The 22,717-nt window shown below is 58.4% G+C and overlaps 1 protein-coding gene across 1 annotated transcript in view; it reads right to left on the bottom strand.

Annotated features, from left to right (window-relative positions):
- Positions 1-2,862: 2,862 nt before the first annotated feature.
- ANXA11 (annexin A11) overlaps positions 2,863-22,717 on the bottom strand; it is a 44,616-nt gene continuing 24,761 nt past the window's right edge. Inside the window, exons 2-15 of the mRNA XM_004484517.5 lie at positions 20,350-20,412; positions 18,678-18,790; positions 16,704-17,096; positions 15,266-15,353; positions 14,949-15,043; positions 14,125-14,238; positions 11,995-12,085; positions 11,440-11,519; positions 11,221-11,277; positions 9,205-9,298; positions 6,254-6,349; positions 5,262-5,320; positions 4,910-5,032; positions 2,863-3,609 (exon numbers count right to left, since the gene is read on the bottom strand). Coding sequence (XP_004484574.1) covers positions 3,550-3,609; positions 4,910-5,032; positions 5,262-5,320; positions 6,254-6,349; positions 9,205-9,298; positions 11,221-11,277; positions 11,440-11,519; positions 11,995-12,085; positions 14,125-14,238; positions 14,949-15,043; positions 15,266-15,353; positions 16,704-17,096; positions 18,678-18,790; positions 20,350-20,404 — 1,518 coding nt within the window. The 5' untranslated portion in view covers positions 20,405-20,412 and the 3' untranslated portion in view covers positions 2,863-3,549. The remainder of the gene's footprint in view (positions 3,610-4,909; positions 5,033-5,261; positions 5,321-6,253; positions 6,350-9,204; positions 9,299-11,220; positions 11,278-11,439; positions 11,520-11,994; positions 12,086-14,124; positions 14,239-14,948; positions 15,044-15,265; positions 15,354-16,703; positions 17,097-18,677; positions 18,791-20,349; positions 20,413-22,717) is intronic.

Raw genomic sequence — 22,717 nt, 5'->3', positions numbered from 1 at the left:
TTTCCAGAGTTTAGTTTTTGTCAGCTTATTTGCTGCTTTTGGGGTGGGACTGAGTTCCCTAGTCCACCACTTCTGCTGACCACATAAACGTTTAATTAGCTCCAATCTAGTCTATCCCTGATTTTACCAAGGGGCAAGAGTCCCAGAGAGGGTACGTGACTTACGCAGGGCCACACAGCAAATCAGTGGCGGGGCTGAGATCAAGGACAGATGCTTGCTCCCCGGACCAGTGCTCTTTCCAGCTTTTACTACGGGAAAGGAACCGGGCTTGGGGTGGACCCTGGCATGAGGTCAAGGGGCGGTTTTCCAAGAAGGTCATGGTAAGACCCTCTGGTGGAGCTGGAGCTGGAGGAGGAGGTGAGAAGGGACCTCGTTCGGGGCCATGAGAGGCCCTGAGAAATGATGTCCCCGCCCCTCAGAGGAGCACAGGTAAAGACGGTTTCTGGGTTTGCTGGGGTGAAAACTTAAGTTATCTGCCTGGGGAAGTTCCTGTTTCTAGCTAGGCCTGACTCCACTCTGGGTCCCTATCAGCTGGGGAGGAAGGAAATAGCTGACAGTGGAGATGAGGGGCCAAAGCCTGGGCAGAGAGTGGGACTAAGGCCCAGAGAGGAGCGGCAGCGGCGGCCGACAGGCCCCTGCAAGGGTCCACAGGCACCTGTACGGGCATCTGTGAAGGTCTTCCAGTCCCACCCGCCCTCACGGGACCAGACCCCAAACCCACGCTGCCCTGGGCCCACCTCCCCTCCTGCGAACACCTCTAGTTCTGGGAGCTCTGGGCCAGCACAGGACCCTGAGATAAGCGTCAGCATCGCCAGGCAAGCCGGGGACTGATGCGGTTTCCCAAGCCCCACTGCCGAGGCTCTGAGGGGGGGCAGGGGCCTGCACGTGTAACGAGCCCCCGCGTGACGGATGCACCCCAGGGTTAGAAACGCCTTAGAGCTGATCCACCCACCCACAGGGTGCTGCTCTTAAGTTTTGCATCCAAGTCCTGGCCCTGCCTCTAACAGCGTTCTTCTGATGCCCCGCCGCTGGCTGAAAACTGAGCTGAATTTATCTCGGGCCGCCTTCTCTGGCTGTGATTTTGGAGGTGAGATTGGTTGTGCTTCCTGGATTGGCTCTAACACCTCCTGGAAGCAGGGAGAGACCCGGTGTCATTCCTGCCCAGAAAGACCCGCAAGGCCCGGCCTCCGCCCCCGTCTTCCTTTGTTCCGAGCGCACTCAGCAGTGTTGCCCTCTGCCTGCCCTTGGCCCTGGAGGGAGTGGGGGCCTTTGCCTATAAAGCGGCCTCAGTGAGGCGCTCCCTCGGTCCTCCAGCCCATACTTGCCATGGCTTGAACCCAGGGGGCATGGTCGAGAGGGGACAGGAGGGCAGGGAATACCAGGAATGAGATGAAGCCAGGTTGATCCCTAATAATACAGACTGGGGGGCTCCAACTCAGAGGACTTCAGGGGCCAGGCAAGTAACATGCACTTGCTGTAGTACGATAGGGAATGGTGGTGCCTGTGGCAAAATGGAAAGTGCATGCCCGCTCTAAAGGGGGCAGCTGCAGCTCAGCCCCAGCAGACCCTGCCATGTAGGCCAGTGTTGCCACAAATTCTCGCTTTTCAAGAGAGGCCTGAATTCCAATTTTTAAAAAATATGCAATCTCTCAATGTTTAAATGTGGTAACAATTTAACACATTAAATGTAACATGTGTTACACATCTGCCGCTACATACTGCCTGGTGGGCACCAGGCTGAGACCTCTGGTGTAGACCACAGAGTAATTCCACAGAATATCCAGGCACATCACAGCAGGCTGGATCTCGGCCCTGGCACGGCCCAGGAATCGGCCAGGGTCAGCTGAGCTCATGGCCAAGTTGAGCAATGCCAAGCGATGCATTCACGGGGCCAGTCCCAGCCAGCACCCAGGAGCAAGGAGTCTGCCCTGAGGGAGGGGCTTCTCAGGAGACCAGTGGGGAACAGGGCGTGCCTTGGGCAGGCCTGCTCCAGCTCAAGAGGCTCCAGACAAGGAGAGCTGAAGGTGGGAGGAGGCAGCAGCTCTGAGCAGAGGTGCCCAGGGCCTGCTTCCAGTGTCCACCCCAGCCTTCCCTGGCTCAGGAAGGTAGGTGTAAATCAAGCAGCTTAGTGCGCAGCTTGTGGCTGCTCCACGTCCTCTGGGTGTCAGCCCCTCGGCCCTGTACGGGGGGGGGGGGGAGAAGGCAGGTGTCCTCTCTGTGGATAAGCCCCTCTCTAGAGTCTCTGCCAAGTCCCAGCAGGCTTGAGCTCCTACCCTTGTCACTTGGGATTCTCCCCTCTCAAGCTTTTCAATACAGGAGGCCATGGACAGGGCAAGAAGGGCGCAAGGAGAGACCTCTGACCTGCAAGGCAACCTCTGGGCTTTTGGATATGACACTGTTCCAGAACTCTGCCTCTCCCGAGGTTCTCCTCTCCAAACCCGGGGAAGAATGACGAGGAGCCTTCTTCCAGGCTGCTCCCAGGGGGCGGCCCTGGCCTTGCGCCCCTGGGGGGGGGGGGTCGGCCCTCCTCTCCGGCCTGGGCTGTAAGGCCTGCCCCAGGAACCAATGCCGCCTGACCGGCCCCCTCCTCCAGGGCACTAGTCCCTCCTCGCACTCTGCCCAGGCACCGCCCTTGTCCTGGACCCAGGCTCCTGCAGCTTTTTGGTATCTGGGCACCCTGTGTGGATTTCAGGAACCTGCCCCCTCATGCCCTCACACCCGGCCCCCGTCAGCTTATCCACAGGGTTTCCCGAGCACAGATTCCTACTTAAGGTGACGTGGGTTTTCACCGGTTCGTTGGCCAGAACCCGAGTCACAGGGTGGAATCGCGAAGCAAAAGAAAACAAGCTTGCACCAGGAAAATATTTCCAGAACGTTCCAAAGCTGGCTGGCTTTAATCTGGAAGCAGCTTTTGGCTACAGACACTCAGATTTAAGGCACATTCCAAACTACACGGAGCCCTGTCACTGGCAGGGAACTGGCATTGTTCTTGTGGTTTTGCAAGGAAGATGGAACAGATGACTTTCTGGCTTTTTTTTTTTTTTTTTAAAGGAGTTTGGCAACAACAAAGCTCATGACACATTCTCACCAGATGCAAAGGTTGCCCTTTAAGGGCTCCTCAGCGAGGCCATGGCACGCTCCATCCATCCAATCTCTCTCACAGACATGTGTATGCTGCAAACAGACTTGGGTACAGAGTCTCTCTGGCAAGGACTGTGAAAAAAAATGCCTCCAAATAAAAACACAAAATTACAACTAAAGTGAAGCCAGGAATCAGCCACAAGCAGAGGGAAAGACTGCATGAGAGAGGAAATGAAGCATCTACTCCAGCAGCGGGGGCTCTGCGGGGTGGAGGGGGAGTGCATCCTGAGAGAAAGTTCTAAAAAGACCCAGATCCCTCTGACAGACGCGGGTCAGGAGGGCGAAGGCTCAAGGGACAGTACGCCCTGGATGCCCCGGCCTACTCCGGGGTTGGTTAGAGACAGACAGACATTCTTTGGGCCTTTCCCGGCATCAGGTGGACAGAAGGGAGCCACCAGCGACTCCTGCTCAGTCGTTGCCACCGCAGATCTTCAGCAGGATCTTCCGGTAATCCCCCGAAGTGTCCCCCTGGCCACAGAAACAAGGAAGACGAGTGAAGAGGCACAGCCGCCTGCGCTCCGCAGGCCGCGTCCTAGGACACGCCCCACTCGCTGACCCCAGAGTGGGGGGGCTGCCCACTCGGCGTCACGATGGCCCAGACCCCCGTGTGGGATCAGCTGTTTCATGGATTGGCTGTTCTTCCCTTCACCCCGATTATAAAAGTCAGGGAAGCACAAGAAAACTGCAAATCAATTTAAAAAAAAAAAAAAACCAAACCCTACTCTGCAGGGCTGGCCACTGTTGGCCCCCGGCCAGTGCTTTTATGCTGCGCTCAGTGGGGGTGGCCCCATCACACGGTGTTCTGTCCTGCTCAGGACACGCAACCCGCTACTACGTAACTGCGCCCCTCGGCCACAAGCGCTCTCCTCTGCCGAAGCCACTGAGCGAACGCCGCAAGTATCACCAAAGGGTAACCGCTTCCCCAGCCCTGAGCTCCAGGGCAAGGCCACTGGCTTCTCTGGGCATCCTTACCAATTCTCCATCAGCAGCACCCGGTTTATAGCCCAGGAAATGGAGAGCGGCTGCTCTCAGGGACCCGCCCCACATCAAGCGCGAGCGAGTCTGAACCTAGGACCCGCTTCTCTGGGCCTCACGTCAAGGCTCACACGAGTTCTGGCTGTGGCACACAGCGGTCACGTAGCAGCCGCTGCTCACTCGGCATTTCCGGGCACCACCCGAGCCGCTCTACGCGGACCACCTCTACCGCTACTGCCCTCGGAGGGAGGAGCTCCCGTCCTCCCCACCTCAGGGACGATGGAGGAGGCGCTCGGGGCTTAAGGAAGCTGCTCGCCATCCCACACTAGCAAGCAGAAAAGCCGGAGCTGCTCCCCAAGCAGCGTGACCTCAGAGCACGTGCTCGGGCTGCCTCCACCACAAAGCTGAGCAGAGGAGGCGAGTCATCGACCGGCCGGAGCCGGGCTCCCCGGAGAGGCTGGGGCGTGAGCTCCGATGGCCTCGGAATCACAGCGTGGCCTGGGCCCTGGAAGCAGGGCGCCAAGGTGGGGGAGGCCCTGCTGTCTGGCGTGGATGGCCCCAGACATTTACAGAGCAGTGGACAGGCAGGGTTCTGGGCTGCGGTGGGGCTAACTGCCTGGCGCAAGGCCCACCCCACCCTCCAGTAGTTTGTCATCTGTTGGGGGCAAGTGTATGGACAAGGGAAAACCAGGAGAGTAAGTGTGACATCCATAAACAAGATGCCAAGAGACCTGGGACATGGAGCGGGGAGGAGGGAGAGCAGGAAGGGGCAGGGGTGCCCCCAGGGTCGTACCGAGATGTCGTGGTACAGCGACTTGCCGTACAGCCTCTTGTACTCCAGCCTGATGTCCACGAGGTCAACCTCGCTGCGAGACACCATGATGCGGATCAGGGTCCGGTCCTTCGTCCCCGCGCCCTAAGGAGAGGACGGCCGAGGATGAGTCGCAGCCCTCGACCGCCTCGCCTGGGCACGCGGGTCCCCTCTACTCCTGCGTCTCCCGGGGACGGGGAGGAGGGCTTCTCCCGGCTCCTGGGCCCTCAGGCTTCTTAGCTGAGGTGTGGCTCTCCAGCGCCTTCCACATCAGCCCCTAGACCCAGCCTCGGGGGCCCAGAGACCACCCACCCCCCGCACGGGAGTCCCGTACCCTCATGGCCTTGTTGAGCCTTTCGGCGAAGAAGGCAGGCGTGTTCTTGAGACACTTCACTAGGAGAGAGAGAAACAGCACAGCTAGATCTGCAGCCGGGGGCAGGAGGCCTGGAGGTCAGGCTTCCCCCGCCTCCACCCCATCCCACCACCACCCCGGCCTCGGTCACCCCATGGCCTTGGCTCCAGCTCTTGGGATAAAATAAAACCACACAAAACCTAGACGCAGCCCCGCCTCTCTGCTGGCAGCCAGCACGGTGAAAGGGGCGCGGCGCAGGAGGAGGGGCGTTTCGACGGCACGGGGAGCTGGGTAGGAAAGGAGCGTGGATGGCGATGAGGGCCCACGCGGCCGCTCGGGCAGGGAGGGGGCAAGCGGAAGATGCGACGGCCCTCTCAGACAAAGGGGCCATGTGGAACGAGGGTCACCGTCTGTTCCACTCGGAAGGCTCTCCAAGAAAAGTGAAGCGAGGAATGAGAAAATGGTTATTTTCCCAAGTGGGAACAAAGAAGGGCTGGAGCACGAAGGCGAGGGGTCCCGCGTGGGGGTGGGCAACGCCGGCAGCGCAGGGGGCACGCCACTGTCCTGTGTGCTGGGCCAGCCTGGGCCTGTTTTGCTGCTGCAAGTAAAAAAAAAAATCTTTCCATGTGTTCCATCACAAACAGCTGACAACTGCCTGCAGGGCTGTATTTTTAGAGGGAACTTGGCAGGATATGAGTCATCCTCCTCGGGGAGAAGCTGGAAGCTCTCCCACTCATACCCACACTGCAGCTCCCTTCCCCAGAACTGCGCCTGGAACACAAACAAGCCACCCCTGGGCGGGCGGGGGGCAGTACTGCTTCCCACCAAGGAGACGCGCTGGGTTTTGCAATCTTGGATCCTGCGGCTCTTCGTGGCACCACCCTCGGCCAGGATGGGTGAGAGCCTGGAAAACCGACAACCCGAGCTAGACCTCTGCGGTCAGGCGGTGGCCAAGGCAGGCCCGGAACACCTACCCACGGCCAGCATGCCCTGCTCCAGGTCCCCGGACATCTCCCGGCAGATGCTCTTTTCGATGTCTCGGCCCGTCATCCGTTGATACTCGTTGAAAACTAGAAGACAGGAGGGACACTGGGTGAGGGGGCTGCTGCCCTCCCCGGAGCCAGCTTCTTCCTTGGCACCCGGGCCCTGGACAGCCCCGGGGGCCACGCCTGCTCCCCTCCAAGTCGGCCCGACTTGCCCAACAAGGAGTGTGCGCTCCCCACCACGCCGTCTCCCTCTGCCCTCGCCAGGACGGACCCCAGTCTGTCTCCACGGTGCCCCTTAGCCCCCTCCCCACCCAGGACAGTGTCCCCTCACTTCCCTCACCCCAGTCCTACTCCACAGTGCGTGTGTCAGGCTTGTCTTTCTCAATCTGACCGTGGGCTCACACTCAGCAGCCCACCCCCAGCCCCCCCCCAGGGCAGGCTGAGGCCCCAAGGGAAGCAGACTCTTGGTTCCTAGAAGGGCAAGGGGCTCGAGAGAGGCCACGCCAGCTCTGGAGTGACCTGGGATAAATCCCGTCTTCCCAGGTCTGGGTCCGACGCTGTTCTCCACACGTGTGCTGCTTGCAGAAGTCTGCTTCGTGATTTACGCTGTATCAGCGCCCATCTCGATTACTTATTATTTTCTTCAAATCAGGGACCCTTTTCCCCTAAGTAATAATGTTTGTGGAATCACAGGTTTGATGGGCTATTTATCTGTTCTACATTCATTAAAATAGATAATGATTAAGATAAGAACACATTCAGGGAGCCAAGAGTGCCTACAACTGCAAGCAGAACTGCATCCATCATCCATGTGTAACCTAAGCCCCCTCTCGGTATAGAGGTGAAGGGGACGTCACCATCCCAGGGCCCACAGGATGGAGGAATAGAGGATGGATTAGAGTGGACTTACTACATTCTATTCTGGAACTACCGTGATTAGTAATGGAGGAAAATGTAGCATTAATGTGGAGAAAGCAGCCACAGTGGCTGCTGAGAGTAGGGAGAAGGAAGAAGAGCTGTGATGTGGGGGCATTTTCAGGACTTGGAGTTGTCCTGGTCGGTACTGCAGGGACAGCTGCTGGACACTGTATGTCCTGCCATGGCCCACTGGGTGGACTGGGAAAGAGTGTAAACTAGAGTGTAAACCACTATCCATGTGGGGCAGCAGTGCTCCAAAATGTATTCACCAAATGCAATGAATGTGCCATGATGATGAAAGAGGTTGTTGATGTGGGAGGAGTGGGGTGAGGGGTGTGGGGGCTATATGGGGACCTCATATTTTTTTAATGTAATGTAAAAAACAAACAAAAAACCACATTCAGCTGAGTGCAGAGGTTAAAAGCGTGCTCTGGAGCCAGACGGGCCCAGGGCCAGATCCTGGCTCTGCCATGTTACTGCTGTGTGGCCTAACTCTCCTGCCGCACTACGCCTGCTTCCCCACATCTGAGGAAGGGGGAGAAAGCGGCACCTACCTGTGTGCATGACGAGCTGCACACACAGTGAGCACTCAGCTCAGGTTTTCGCCCACGCCACCCTCCCAAACAGCTCTGACCACAGCCCCTCCACGTTGCTACGCGTGGTTATCTGCTCCCAGGCCTCGAACGGCACGTGTTAGCAGGTCTGGCCCGGCCAGCTTCCAGGACGCCCCCTCTCTTCTTCACCTCCCTTCTCACCACCTGCAAGGCCCAGGGCTCTATTTTCTGATGCTGGTTTCTCTCCAGGCTCCTGCAGGCCCAAAGCCTCAAACACCTTCGACCTCCTGATGGCTCCACCTTCCATTCCCGCCCAGGGCCTCCAGCACTGCTGACCTCATCAATCCACTTGCCTTCCTGACGCCTCCCTCTTCCCTCCACAACCCGTCCCTTCTACACCCCCGTCTCAGTAGAGGGCATTCCATTCTGCCACTTGCTCAGCTGACAGAAACCCTCAGGTTGCCCTTGACAGCGCAGGCTCTCACTCCCCACACCCAGCCAGAGCAAGCAGAGCAGACCCTGCCCCTTCCAGCCGCTTCCACCTAGCCTCGGGCGGAGCCACCAGCCTTTCTCCTGACCGCTGCAGCCACGCCTACCCGGTCTCTCTCCTCCACCACTGACCCTTTCACTTTCTTCTCAAGAGGTCAGCCTGCGGATTTGCAGACTCTAAATCAAACCACACTGCTCCTCTGTTCAGAGCCCATCGATGACTTCCTGGCTCCCTCAGGACAGAAACCTGAGGGCCTTCCACAGTCACCACCCTCACCTCCTACTGCCCCTTCACTGGTTCAGCTGTGCTGAGAGCAGGCCTTTGCATCTTAATTGCCTACAGGTTTTTAGCTCAAAAGTCCTCATTTAGGGAGGTCTGCCTGGAGCAGACCCCAGCTCTGCCCTGTCACTCCCTTTCCCTGTTTCCAGCTCAATCCTTTTTCTATAAAGGACTCACCATCTGCTGTACTGTGAACTGAACTGATTTTTGTTCACTGCCTGTCTCCCCTGCCTAGCAGGCAAGCCCCATGAGGGCAGAGACTTTGTGTTGCAGCAGTCCCTGCTGCTTCCCCAGCACCTACTCCATGACCTGCCACATGGCAGGGGCTCTGGTTACATCTGCTGAATGAACAAACACTGCCTGGTATGATTGTCACTATGCTTATTTCTTATGCCACACTTTGGAAAACACTGGATTGGTTGCTCATCAAGTGCCCTCCCAACTCTATTACTCCATATCCTGGCATCTAAAGATAGCAGCCCACAGGAGGCTCCCATTTCCCTCACCTCTTCCTTTGCTTTCTTCAGGAGAAACTCAGAAATCCCTGTGATAGTATCTTTACGTCACCACCAGGGGGCTCTTCTGAGGAAGCGAAAGCCCTGTACAATGCAGCAATGTCACAGGCTCCTGCCAAGCTTTGTTTCCCAAAATACCTTGTCTGCCCTAAGTGGCCCCAGGGAAGCCTGGGATTGCCTTACCTGCCACCAGGTGGGCGCGGCTCCGGGAGCACAGAACTGCATTGAACTTGGACTCATCTGTTCCCAGGCGGTTCTCCCCGGCCGCGTACAACTCCTGGATGGAGAGGAAGACAAGCACGCTGGGAAGGCTTCACCTCAAATGCCCCACGCAGGTGTCTAGAAGAGCAGGCCCAGGGGAGGGACGGAGGCTGGCCCAGCTGTGGAGCTCATGCTTGCCAAGCCCCTGCTGCGTCCCTGGGCCGAGCTGCCCGGGACAGCATCACACGTTCGTACCTGAACGGCAGGATTAGAGGCTGGGAGGGAACTCAGGGCCAGGAGAACTGAGGCACGACTGGGAGCCCAGGTCAGGCAGGGACAGCCTTGACCTGACAAGCAGCAGCACTTAGAGAAGAAACTGGAACAGGGGCTTGTGCTCAAGTCCCAGCTCTGCTATCACCTTGCCGTGGCATGCGGGCAGGCCGCCGTCCCCTGAGGGTTCCCAGTTTCCTTCCTGCTAATTCGAGAAGGTTCAATTGGATTTGGGGTTGCACACTTGAAAGGCCAAAGGGGCCAGCTCTAAGGCCAGAGAGAACTGGGACCATGGATAACCATCAAGGGGGGCAATGACATCCCGGGGCCAGCGGAGCACTGGGACACAGAGTTCCCGGATCCAATTCTCCTGAGCAGCCAGAAATCCAGGTCATATGTGAAGTCTGCCCACCCTTAAATTCAGTTTTTAAAGACAGCAAATATTACAACAGGCGACAGATCGCAGTTAGGGATATGGGATTCCATGTGACTTGGTATAGTACATTCCTTGTGTTTTGCTCAGTGTACCATCGTTTGCAATGGGATACAACTTGCATTTGCCTGTTAAGGTTTTGAAGATTTGCGCTCAAAATATTTGCCAATGTGCAACCCCTACACCAGGAGGTCTCTCAAGCGCCCTTTAGGCCTCAGACTGTAGCTCTTGGGCAAAAGGCCAAGGGCAAAAGGCAGCAACCAGGCTCAGCGGTCGCACAGGTCAAAGGCAGGCCAGAGCAGGAGGCACCAGGCCTTGACGCGGAGGCAACCTCTGCCAGGCTAGGAAATGGCTCCCAGCTAGAGAACCAGGGCCCAGGAGCTCAGGATGTCCGACCCCGAGTCCACACACGGGTATGGATATCTCAGGCCGAAGTGATGCTCAGGCCGAAGTGATGCTAAGAAAGGCAGGCCATGGAAAAGCAGATCGGAGCCAGCAGAGGCAGGCACTACCGGCGTGAACAGAGCCAGGAGTCTTGGGCCCTTGCCCAGGCGCTGCCTCCTGGTTTCCCTGGACACAATGCACAACCTCTCTGAGCATCAGTTTCCTCATGTGAAAGGCAAAAGGACTGGGCCAGAAGAGCGGCTCTCCTGCAGCCCTCACAAGGGGCACTCTATGCAGCCCTTGCGCAACCTGTCAGACGGCAGACATGAGGCCACTGGCGATTCCCGGGGAGCACCCTGCTGTGGGTGGCAGGAGCGAGGAAGCGGGGAGAGATGCTGGCTGCTGTGCCAGCTCTGGATAGCCCAGCTCCATTCCTCCAGGAAGCTGTGTCTCTCCAGCCAGAACACCATGCTCTGAATTCATCTGTGGGAACGTCGAACTCCTCCAGAGGGGCCAAGCCCAGACGACTGGACAAACAGGAAATAGCAGAGGGTTTCCCCTCCTGTCTGCATCTCATCTCATCCCAGACTGCCCAACTAACGTGACAGCTGGTTTCTGGGCTCAGATCTTCAAAACCTTTGCAAACATAATGGTATATCTGGGAAAGAATGACATCACGTGGAACCCCACATCCTTAACTGTGATGTGCCAACTCTTGTGCAGTTGCTACCTCACAGGTTCCCTCTGACAGACGGGGAGCGGCTTCAAGGGCACCCACAGCACCTGGGACCCACTCCTCACCCACTGCTCTTTCCTTCCCAGAGCGCTGCAGGTGAAGCAGGTGAAGCAGGTGACACCCCTCAGGAAGCCCAGGGTGGGTGTGCGGTGCCTGGCCCTGCCTCTGTGCTCACCTGGACATCTCTCTGGACGAAGGCCATGTCCACATTTGTGCTCTCATCCCGATTTCCCTGCAAGGAAGCAGGTTGTCTGGTTAAGCTGACTCCTTGGAGTTGCATCCCCCCCTCCACCCCCACCCCCCATTCCTCTTCCTCATTGCTCAAAGACCCTCCCCGGCTCTGATCACACCTCTCTCTGCTCTGAGCCCCCAACCCCCACTGTGGGAAAGGTACCTGCAAGAGAGAGACAAGGAGCCGCTGGAAATGCCCTGAGGTGTCACTTCGAATCGCCTCCTCCAGGGTCTTTTTGAATTCTGAAAGGGAGAGACTCAGGCTCAGTCTATCAGGTAAGCTCTGTGGATAAACCTGCCTATTGCAGACAGTAAACGGTGGGCACTGGATGAGGGAGGTGGCCAGAGAAGGGCCTGGGGATCAGGGCTCCTGGGCTCGGGGAGACAGTAGCCCAGAAGGCCTTCCAGGGACAAATGATCACAATTCCAGAAGGGCCAGTGACCTCTAGGATGACCGGGCCTCTGAGCAGGCTGGGCCCAAACCTCTCTCCAGAGGCTCTCCCCAGCCCTCCCTGCCCTTCCTTTTGTTGCCCCGTGTACAAACAGCAGGCAGGGTCGGGTCTTGGATCACAGCCCAGTGAATTGGAGGTGGGAGGAGATGGGTGATAAGAAGGCCCAGAAGGAGTAAAAGGGTACGTGAGAGGCCGTGGGTGAGGCCGGAGGAGCAGAGGGATCTGCAGCGTCAGCGCCTGCAGCTGAGGCCCTGGAGCCAGCGGACCTGTTTTGTAGGCTCTGCTCAGTTCCCGGATGTGTTCATTGCTGCGGGAGGCGAGGATCTCGATCAGACAGGCTTCGTCGGTGCCAGCCCCCTGCGGCAGCGGAGACACAACAACCCGTGCCGCTGTTAGGGCCTTCCTCACCAGCCTTGTGAAGGACAGCAGGCGCCAAGCCGCTGCCCGATTCCCCAGGGCACCGAGCCCAGCCACGGGAAGCCCCCCCGCAGAAACGCCCCTCCCGCTGCTGCCGCCACCAGCCCGGGCGGCCAAGCTCCCCTCCACGCCCCAGGCCAGTGCCCGACAGCAAGTGGGGCACTGAGAAGAGGGCCATCCTAGTGAGGATCTTTCTCAATCCATCCAAGAGGAGACTAATGCTCAGAGCCGAGACTGACCCATCCAAGGCCACCTGGTTTACTCCAAGGCCAGCCCATGGCCGAGACGAGAAACAACTGAGAAAATGGGTTTAAAGTGAAGAGGGCTCAGAGTGCACCTGTAGAAAAACTTACAGATATGGGAAAAACTAGAGCCCTAGGGCAGACTGCGAGCATTTAACATCTAGGAAAAGCCAGCGATGAGGGCGGGAGAGATGGCACCGCCAGGGACACGAGAAGGCAGAGGGCAAGGCCAGCAGCCTGGCTTTTACGGCGCTGTGCATCTTGACTCTGCCACTTACTAGCTGCATGAGCTTGGGCGTGTTACCTAACCTTGCCGAGCCTCAGCTTCCTTATCTGTAAGGCGGGGGTGATATCACGAGATTAGATGAACTAACGGGAAAACGCTCAGAACAGTTCCTTTCATAGCAAGCACTTCTCAGCGCTAGCTGTCACGCTACCGTGAACTCATTCAGTTCAGCAAGAGCTTTTGCCACCCGCCTTACTCAGCGCTCACTGCCAGTCACGGCGGAGCCTCTATCATTCCCACTTCACAGATGCTCGAGCACCTGGCTGGTTGGCGGCAGCTGTCCCCGGGGCTCTGACCCAAACCTGTGTTGAGTCCAGCCCTCCACAACCACGTGGCCAGCGGCCAAGGCTGGGCAGGTGCTCTCTCCTGCCCTCCTCAGGCTGTGGACCGCCCCTGGGGCCCGGGCTGTACCCCCCACCGCCACACACCCTGCAATCCCCTCCTGGTCCCGTCCCTGGAAGAAAGCCTGGAGGTGTGTCTCAGGAAGGTCCCCTCTCTCCCAGATGCCACCCTGGATTCTGCGCTTTTCCTCTTGGGGTGGGAAAAGTCCCCATGCCTAGCAGGCCTTGAGCACCTGTCAGGTCCATTCTGGGGAGCCAGCGCCCTTTGTGGGAGCTGCCTCCTGCCCGTCCACGGGACACCTGCTGTAGGTCCCAGGAGCCACGTGCACTGGGTGGAAAGGACATGGCCCCCCATCACCGCAAACCCAAGTCGAGCGAATCAATCAGAATCTGCCCTCTCTCTGGAATTTAGGCTGAGGGATAGCTGGTCTTTTCTGTGCCTGGATCTCTGAGGCAAACACAGAAGGGTCAACAGGCCTCCTCCTCCAGAGAGACATGGAAGGAGAAACACAGAAACAGAACAGAGACAGGAAGAAGGAGAGATGAGAGAAACCCAGCCCAGGTCCTGCCCTTACAGCTCCTGGTCCAGTCCCTCTCGATGTCAGGCTGCAATCTCTGCCCTCAGGTACCGCAAGACACTTCTTTATCCTTACAACTGATTTCCTGCCTCTGTTCTGCTTAAACGCTTCATTTCTGTTACTTACTACCGAAGATTCCTAACGAGCGAGAGTGACAACCACCGCTGCCCCGTACCCCTCTGCCCATCACCTCGTCACTTGTCCCGGCTTTCTCTATGGTAAGGCCCCAGGGGCGGCCCACAGCCTGAGGGGGGCAGAAGAGGGCCCCTGCCCGGCCGCGGCCGCTGGCCGCGTGATTGTAGAGGGCTGGACTCAACGCAGGTGTGGGTCAGCGCTCAGGGACGAGCCCCCACCATCTCTTCTCTAAGATGGAGGGAAATTTAAATGCGCTCTGATGATGAAATCCCCAGGTCCCCCTCTACACAGGTGGACTCCCACCCAGGCGGGTCCAGGAGCCGCCCTGGCCCAGCAGCCTTCCTCTGGGCTGTGTGTCCACACTGTGAGCACACGCATGTCCACACCCAGTCCACACCTTGATGGCGTCCTTTATCTCATAAACGTCAAAGAGCACTGGAGTCTTCATCAGAGCCAGGATTGTCGTCTCAAAGTTTCCTGAGAGTTCAGATTTCAGATCTTTGATCAAATCCTGATTGATATTAAAAACAAAACAAAATACAAAATCTAAAATCTACTTTGAGCATCCATGACTAAGAATACCCCAGATCCCAGCTACTGGAAGAACAGCCCAAGGCCCATAGCACCCACAGCACCCAGGAGGGGTGGCTGGCAGAAAAGCCAAACCTCGGCCCCCCTGACCTGCTAAAATTAGACCCCAGGAGACCTGTGGCACGTGAAGGTTTCACAAGCACTAACCGATTCGACAGTTACCTTATTCTGCCTGAGATTCCATCCCCCAAAAGTTCTAAATACAGCCCTTGCATTTGTTCCTTCACTGCTCTTATCCAGCTAAACCTCCCAGTGTGGTCATGAAGAGGGCAGGCATTATCAGTCTGGTTTGACAGGTGGGAACACTGAGGGGAGGTGTGGGGGGCTGGACACAGGTACGTGTTAAGTGGCTTGTCCATGGTCCCAGCAGAGTCGTAGCAGAGCCGGGGCTAGCACCCAGATCTCCTGGCAGCTCTGTCAACAAGCCTCAAGCCTTCGGAGCCTGGGGTTTTCCCCTCAGGACACCCTTCACTTCTCACAAGATGCCACCAGGCGGGAGAACATGGCTGAGGTGGGCAGGCAGAGGGCAGTGCCCTAAGCCTGTGGGAGGTCTGGCCCACGTAGCCCCAAGCCTCATGCTCAGCCCTGGCTCAGGGAGGGCCCTGGGCACTATCTCCCACCCCCACTCACCTTCCCATAAGCTGTCTTGAAGGACAAGAGGATCTGCTGCCGCTGCTTATTGGAGCGACTCCCCAGGCAGTCGATGATGGCCTGCTCGTCAGTCCCTGGAGGGAGAAGAGCCGGGAGTGGTAGGACAGGGGCCGGGGGCTGCTCTGTGGCTCAACCTGCCAGGGTCTCCAATTCCCCAGTCATGCCCATCACACCCCAGGTCCACCTTCTCTTCTACCACCACCAGGGCCAGGTCTGCCTCCACCCAGTGACCCCCACCCACAGCCACTGCAACTGCTGGGGTGGCACGGAGGATTCGAGGCGTCCGGGGATCTCACCAAAGCCCTTCATAGCCTTCCGCAGGACTTCGGCATCTCGCAAGGGGTCAAAGCCAGGAGCATCTGTGATGGTGCCTCGGTTTCCAAACTACGTGGACAAAACACACAGGTAGGATGACCCACGTGACTGCACATCTCCCAGATCCTGGGACAGGTCCTTTCTCTAAAGGGTGGGGTACCCAAAGGAGCCTACGCTCTGAATAGCCCAGAGGACTGTTCACTGAGCCAACCTACCCAACCTGCCCATCGCCTGTCCTGTGTTCTGGGAGCAGGGCTTCTGTCCGGCTTCCATGACCAGGAGCCCCCATGGAGTGGAGTCCTGACCCTGCCATACCTGTCCCAAACCCACAGAGCACCTCTGTGCAGCTCACATCAGGTATCCAATGTCCACGACGGGACCTGGCAGCCCTGACCCTTAGGGCCAGGCCAACACCCTCGTGCCGGGCTGCCGACACTGTTCTCTAGATGCTGCGACCTGCTGGCTAGCTGCACTTCCTCCTGACATCTGTAGCTGCACAACTCAGCAAATCTGAATTTTCCAATCTCCTGATGGATTATCTTCTGTGACTAGTACAAACTGGTTATAACACTGGATGAGGAGATAAGTTCAGAAAGAAGATAAGGGAGGGAGGCTGGAACTCAGGTCAGGGGCTGGCGAAGGTGTGGGGGGTGGAGGGCAGGGAGGAGAGGGAATCTTCCATCTAAAAATAGTAGCCAAGCACATACCACTGGCCCTGAACTTGGCTGGTGTGGCCGTGTCACCAGGACAGTGAATTCTAGGCTCTGAAATGGACTGTTCTCCTGAAATGAGTCAACCTCAACCTCAGAGGTATCACTAACAATTTTCACTACCCAAAGGAGGTTTTAGGAATTCTCCAGAACCTGTCGGGAAGGGAGTGTCAATGGGACTAAAGACTCAGCCGGCGGGCACCAGGCTCAAGAGAGGCAGCCTCGGCAGTTACCGACAAACCGCACGGCCAGGCCATGACTTAACCCAAGAGGGGTGGAGAGGACCCGCTGGGGCACCGAGCCCTGCCCTGCACGTGGAGCAGCTAACTGTCTGGGAGAGAACCCAAATCAGAGGGCGAGGAGTTGGAGAAACGGACACTTTTATTATTTATTTTATTTATTTGTGTTTATATATTTTTAATGTTACACTCAAAAACCATGAGGTCCCCATATACCCCCCCTCACCCCACTCCTCCCACAACAACCTCCTCCGACATCATGGGACACTCACTGCACTCGGTGAACACATCTCTGAGCACTGCTGCCCCACATGGAAACTGACACTTTTAAAACACGAACCTAGAGTTCGAGAGAACTCCCCCGCCTCCCCTGCCCCCCCCAGACCTTGCTGACAAAAGGCATTGGGCCCCTTGCCTCTCACCTGTGGGGCCCAGGCCTGGACTGAGGGTAGCACAGGGCTGGCACTCACCTGGGCTGGTGGCACAGCGGGTGTGACGGGCCCGGCCCCCGGGTAGGCTGGGTAGCTTGGCACCGGCTGCTGCTGCTGCGCTGGGGATGGCACTGGAGGCTGCCCCGGGTAGGTCACCGGTGGCTGGCTGGGGTAGGTGCCTGGGAGCTGCTGCCCAGGGGGCGGCATGGGCTGGCCCGGCATGGGTGGCCCTGGGTATGGTGGATACGAAGGCATCCCGGAGGGTGGGTTCCCCCCGGGGGGTGGGTACATTCCATACGGAGGAACGGGCTGCTGGGCAGACGGGGGCTGCCCAAAGCCCCCGGGGGGCACTGGCGGGTAACCGCCCCCAGGGGCTCCAGGGAACAGGTTTGACATGTTGGCACCTCCGAACACCCCCGAAATGTTGGCCGCCTGAAAGGAGGCAAAGCAGGGCCTGAGACCAGTGGGGCCCCCAGCCCCAGCTGTGCTCAGCCACCTGCCCTTCCCAGAACCCATCCCTGCAGTGGGTGGGCTCCCGGGGGCCCCCGCTCACAGCTCAAGCCGAGTCCAGCTGTCCTCGAGCCCTGGCAGCACAGCACGGAGCACCCGCTGGGTCAGCCCACTCCCTCTTCCCCACGTCTCCACGTGTGAAAGGGGAAGTATCGTCACACCCAATTTACAGAGGGGCTCAGAGGTGAGGCCGCACAGCCGGGAGGCGGGTGGCACATGGGGACTCGGTACCTCCTACATGACTTTTCAGTACAGCTACAACTGCTTTTTTCAAAGAGCTGCACAGCCAGCAATGGCAGAGCTGGGGTCTGGTTCAGGGCTCTATGCAGCCAAGCCAGAGCTCCTCAGCCCCTTCCCGCTCCAGTCGGCTGCTCCTTCCATGCCAGGCCAGCCGGGAGGAGGTCAGAGTCACTGCCCGAAGGACTCCTCCTGCAGGTGTGGGGTGGCCCTACCCCCGCCCCCCCACCTGCTAACCGTAGACACCCCAGGAGGGAGGGCAGGCTAGACTAATCCTTGGACTTTCTAACGCTGTCCCGCCTGCACCCAGAGTAAAAGCCCCAATCCTTCCATGGCCTCCTGCACCGACAAGATCCGGACCCCTGACCCCACCTCTCGCCTCCTCCACTTCCACTGCCCCGGCCTCTGTGCCGCTCCTTGAGCGTACCTGGTGACCTGCCCTGCCTGGAACCCCCTCTCTGGCATCTACAAGAGCACACTCCACTTGCTTCAAGTTTTTGCTCCAATGTCACCGTCTCAGCAAGGCCCCCACTGACCACCCAACTTAGAATGACTGCCCACCTCACCCGCCCCCACACTCCTGACCCCTTAGCCTGCTCTTCTTCCCCACAGCACTAGGACCTTCTCTAACAATGCATGGCCCCCTGCCTCTCCCAGCTAGATGGTATGCACACCAGGGCTGAGGTCTGTGTGATTTACTCTCGTATTGGGCTGAGATCTGTCTGACTTATTCTCGTATCTCAGGACTGGGCCTGGCACCGTTAGGTTGCACATGGGTTGCACTCCTTACAGCGAGCATAAATTTGTTTTCCGATTATAAAATACATAATCTTAAAAGCAAAACGGTAAATTAGAGCAACATGCCAGCCTGTGCTACCTGCCACCTGCCTCCTCCTCAGCCCCTAAGAGCCAGCCCTGTGTCCACGCACGATCCCACACATGCAAACATACATGTGCACACACAAACATGCCCCCAGCTCTCCTCCTGCCCACAGCCCTTAGGCTGAGCTCTTACAGTGGTGCTCAATAAATACTCCAGGCAGGCAACACCTCCTATCCAACCCCCAGGGCAGAAAGGCCACAACTAAGAGCCAGACATGGACAGCGAGGAGGCGGCAGAGCCCTAAGGAACGTCCTGTCCTACGATGCAGCGGGGTCTACCCCATGCCAAGCTGAACACGCACAGACCCTCCAGGCTGCAGGGAGCTGGCCGCCTCACTTTCAGCCACAGCGGACCGGCTGCCACAGCGGGAAGGCTGGACTCACCATTCCTGAGAGGTAGTCTGGGTTTAACTGCCCTGCGTAGCTGGCCACGTTATCCAGCCCGATGGGGGGCATGTTGGGTGGGGGGTAGCCAGCACCCCCCCAGGCACCGCCACCTGAAAGCAACACCAAGCCCGTTAGCCAGTAAGCCCCCTGAGCAGCCCCCCAAAGGGGAAAGCAGAGACGCTGAGCTCCCAGGTGGTCAGGACACGAGGCCAAGCAGAGGGCATGGGGTAGCAGTCCAGGCCCCACAGAGACACCTGGGCCAGGGGGTCTGCTCGATCCTGCTGCCAGAGCAAAAGAGGACACCTGCCCCTCCTTCCAGGGAGGATGACTCGGGACACGGTGCTGGGCACCCAACAGTGGTGCCCTCGGGGGGCTCTGAGAATCCAAAAGGGGGGCCCACCGGTTTGGCTGTTTGCTAGCTCCCGTCTGGAAGAGGCAGGGAGGGGGAGAGGCCGGAGAGGAGATGGGGCTGGATTGTGGGAAACACACAGCACGGGGAGACTACAGGGAAAAGCCCAGCTGCGACCCGGCCGGAAGAGGGACGTGGCCTGGGACACGGTGCTCCACCACCGTAGACTCGGGCTCCTCCGCTGACAAACAGCGACAGAAATCAGTCTAATTAGGCCCCTGGAAACGCGGTGAGGAGGACTGAGCAGCTGGCCCGGTGCATGTGCACACCCACGCTGTCACCAACGGGGCGGGGCTGTTCACCGTCAGCGTCTCGGTTCCTGGGCTCCAGGATACTCGGGGTAGAGGATTCAACTACACCACCGGCCCACGCCCTGTCTTGCTGAGCTGCTGTGTTGACAAAGGGTGGCAGTTGTAGGACATGGAGGCTTGGACTCCTACAAGGGAGGGGGCTGAGGCCGGGTGGGCAAATCTGGAGCAGAGGCTTGGGCCAGAGAGAAACGGCTTGATCCCTGCTGTGCCATGAGCCCACGGCTGCGCCGCCGCCCCGCACTGGGCCTGTTCCTTCACCTCTTAAATGGGACCCACAGGCCCACCGGTGCTCGGGGCAGCCAGGGCTCAGGATGGCCCATCTTGGAAAGGGCCCTCTTTCCCCCTTGTCCCAGGAGCCTTGACATTTTCTGACCATGGGGACCAAATCTCACTTTGGGAAAATCAGGAGGGGCCAGGGCTAGAGAAGATGACTTCCAAGTGTTTACAGACGTGCTGGAGTCGGGGCCGTGCCTGCGCCCTGAGCTGGGTGGTTCGACCTCAGCACCACGCGCTGCCACAACTCCCTGGGCAGTCCAGTGAGGAGCATCTGACCCCGGCTCCTCCCTCAGTGGGGGACCCTGCTGCAAAACCACGCCCCTGGAGCCCAGGGAAGGGGCCGCGCCACCTGAAAGAGCTTCAGGAGGCTTTACCTGGCTGCCTCATTAACACCCACGCGGCACAGGGCAGGCCCTTCCCGCTGTCTTGCCAGGAGAAAGACTGACCCTCAGAAGAGGCAGCACTTGCTCACTGCTATAGGTTAACGAGGCAAGACACCTGGTCCTGGCCTTCCCGAACCAGAGGCAAACCCCAGCCTCTCCTGGCCTCGGGGTCCAGGCTCTTTCTCCAGCCTCAGCCCCACCTGGGAGTGCTGCGGGGGCAGGTGGGGTGTGAGGAAATGACTGAGAACACTCCATTCCTCCCTTCCCCGCCGCACCCCGGCCCCTCTTACCTGGTGCGGCCGGGGGGTAGCCGCCTGCGGGTGGCGGGTAGCCGGGGTAGCTCATGGTCAGATCTGAAAGGGAAGAGGAAAGCACGCTCAGGCCCTGCCCGGCTCCCAGTGGCCACACACACAGGGCCGGCCTTCTCGACATGGCAGCAACAGCCACAGCCGGGGCTCCTGCAGGACCAGAAGCTGCGTCAGGCCTGACTGGGGGCAACTGAGCTTCCCCACCACCTGCGGGGCCTCCAGCTAGAAAGAGCAGCGGCCTGCAGGCTGCCTGTCCTCAGGGCGGTGCACACACATGTGCACGCCCCCCACTACAGGAATGTACCCACCACCCACGCCCTGTGGGAGCCTGGGCTTCCCTGACACCACTTCCACCAGGCTCCACTCTCACCTGCTGGCACAAGACACTTCCTGGGTCGGGACCTGTTCTACCTTGGAAGTGAGAGTGGGCACAGCCCCCTTCTCGGGCCAGGGGCCAGTTGTCTTTATCTTCTAGTGTCATTGTCACCAGCAAGAGGAAGCCAGAGGCCCCCAGCCCCGAGCCCAAACCAGACCCCAAACTACCCACAGCGGCCTCCACCCTGCACCTGCCCCCAGCCACACCTGTTACACCTCATCCTCTGGCTCTTGGGGCAGGGGACCCCATAAGGTGGGGAATCATCATTCCTAGGGACAGGATAGTACTCGAGGGGTCTGGAATAAGGGTGAGCGAGGCCATGCCCCCGAGTTTCCCCAGCTGAGGCAGTGAAGCTTTGATGGGTTAAGTCGCTCGCAGCCTAGTCAGTAAGGGAAAGAGAGAGGCTGGGAGGAACTCAGGGCCCCTGCCTGCTGGTGCCAGCCGGGACACCTGCTCCCACAAAATCCCTCTTCATGCAGGCCCCTCCGCAGTGCCCATGCTGATTCAAGTGCCGGGGGAGGGGGGCAGATCCACTGTGGCACCAGCCACTCAGACTGTCCTACAACCGGCCTGCCCTTTTGAATCAGCTGCTGCCATCTGCACCAGGCCGGGTGTGAGAGGAAGTCTCAAGGTCCCCGGTCAGCACAGACCACTGGTTCTCAAATGTCAGCGTGCATCAGAGCTACTGGGAAGACTTGTTAAAAGAGCTTGCTGGGCCCACTCCTGGAGCTTCTGAAGCAGCAGATGCAGATTCTGCCTTTCTCGTTAGTTCCCTGGTGCTGCTGGAGCTGCCAGTCCAAGGATCACACTTTGAGAGTCACTGCTGTGACTGTCTCTGTCCACCTACAGGAGTCTACGTGCCCGTGGAGATCCGGGCATGTTGCTTTCAAGGTGTTCCTTCAGGCACCCCTGGTCTCTACAGGGCCGGGGCTGGTTCTCAGCCCCCTGGGTGCGCTAACTGTTGTGGGCAGAAGGTCCAGAGGTGACTCTAGGCAAAGCGGCATGGGGATCCAGGAGCTGGCCCGTGACCTTGGAGAGAGCCGGAGCAGTCTACCTGTGATGAGAAGGGAGGGACCCTCCCCCCTGCATAGCGTTTCTTCTTCCTGGAGCCCCCCTCCTCCCCATGGACGCAGCTCTCCACCTCCCTGTTTTGGGACTGCTGGGTTTTCTAGACAATGCTAGACCTTCTGTGGAGTCCTGCTGAAGTTCTCAGGTCCTGCCCATCAGGAGAGCTCCTGAGGTTCTAATTAACATCAAACATCTTAGCTCCCTCAGTTTTGATAGCCACCAATTTGATAAGCATGGCATTTGTGTTTTTTCCAAGTAACGGATACAAAAAGGGTCAAGAATAGAGCACAGCTCAGTGGTGAGTGCCTACTTCGCATGTATGAGGTCCCAGGTTCAATCCCTGCTACCTCTGAAAAAAAACAAAAAGTTTCCAACAATTGCTGCCCTTGAGTTGTCACTCGGGGGAACTGCGATACGCGGGAGGAACTTGCCTGGGCTTGGGGTGGAGGAGATCCCAGGGCTTCTGCCCTTGGGGAGGTCTGCCTCATTTTTCAGCGGCCGGGTGAGTGGGCAGCACCAAGCCCTCTGAGGCCCTGCCCTCAGCCTGACCCTGCTGCCCACGTCCTGAGGCCTCGCTGGGGGGGAGGTGGCTTGGGAGATCTGAGTGATGGGCCAGGAACCTTCGGAAGGCAGAAAGAAGAACTGCACGAAGGGAGAGCAGGGTGAGCTGCACATCCTGGCACCCTCCCCTCTGGAGACCCATCACTCAGCGGCACCTCTGAGCCCCAAAGACCCAGCCCCACTCTGGTCTCCCAGAAGAATGAAGCCAGAAGGCACCTCCACAGTCAGGTGAGAGTTTTAAAAACAAACAGAGGCAGGCTACTACTACCCTATTCCTTACGCCAACATAAATTTTAGCCAAATTAGATTTAAATGTAAGACATGTCTAAACCCCAAAGATATGAA

This window comes from Dasypus novemcinctus, chromosome 6 (genome assembly GCF_030445035.2).
Source record: "Dasypus novemcinctus isolate mDasNov1 chromosome 6, mDasNov1.1.hap2, whole genome shotgun sequence".
Lineage (NCBI taxonomy): Eukaryota > Metazoa > Chordata > Mammalia > Cingulata > Dasypodidae > Dasypus > Dasypus novemcinctus.
This window is presented reverse-complemented; position numbering and strand designations above follow the sequence as displayed.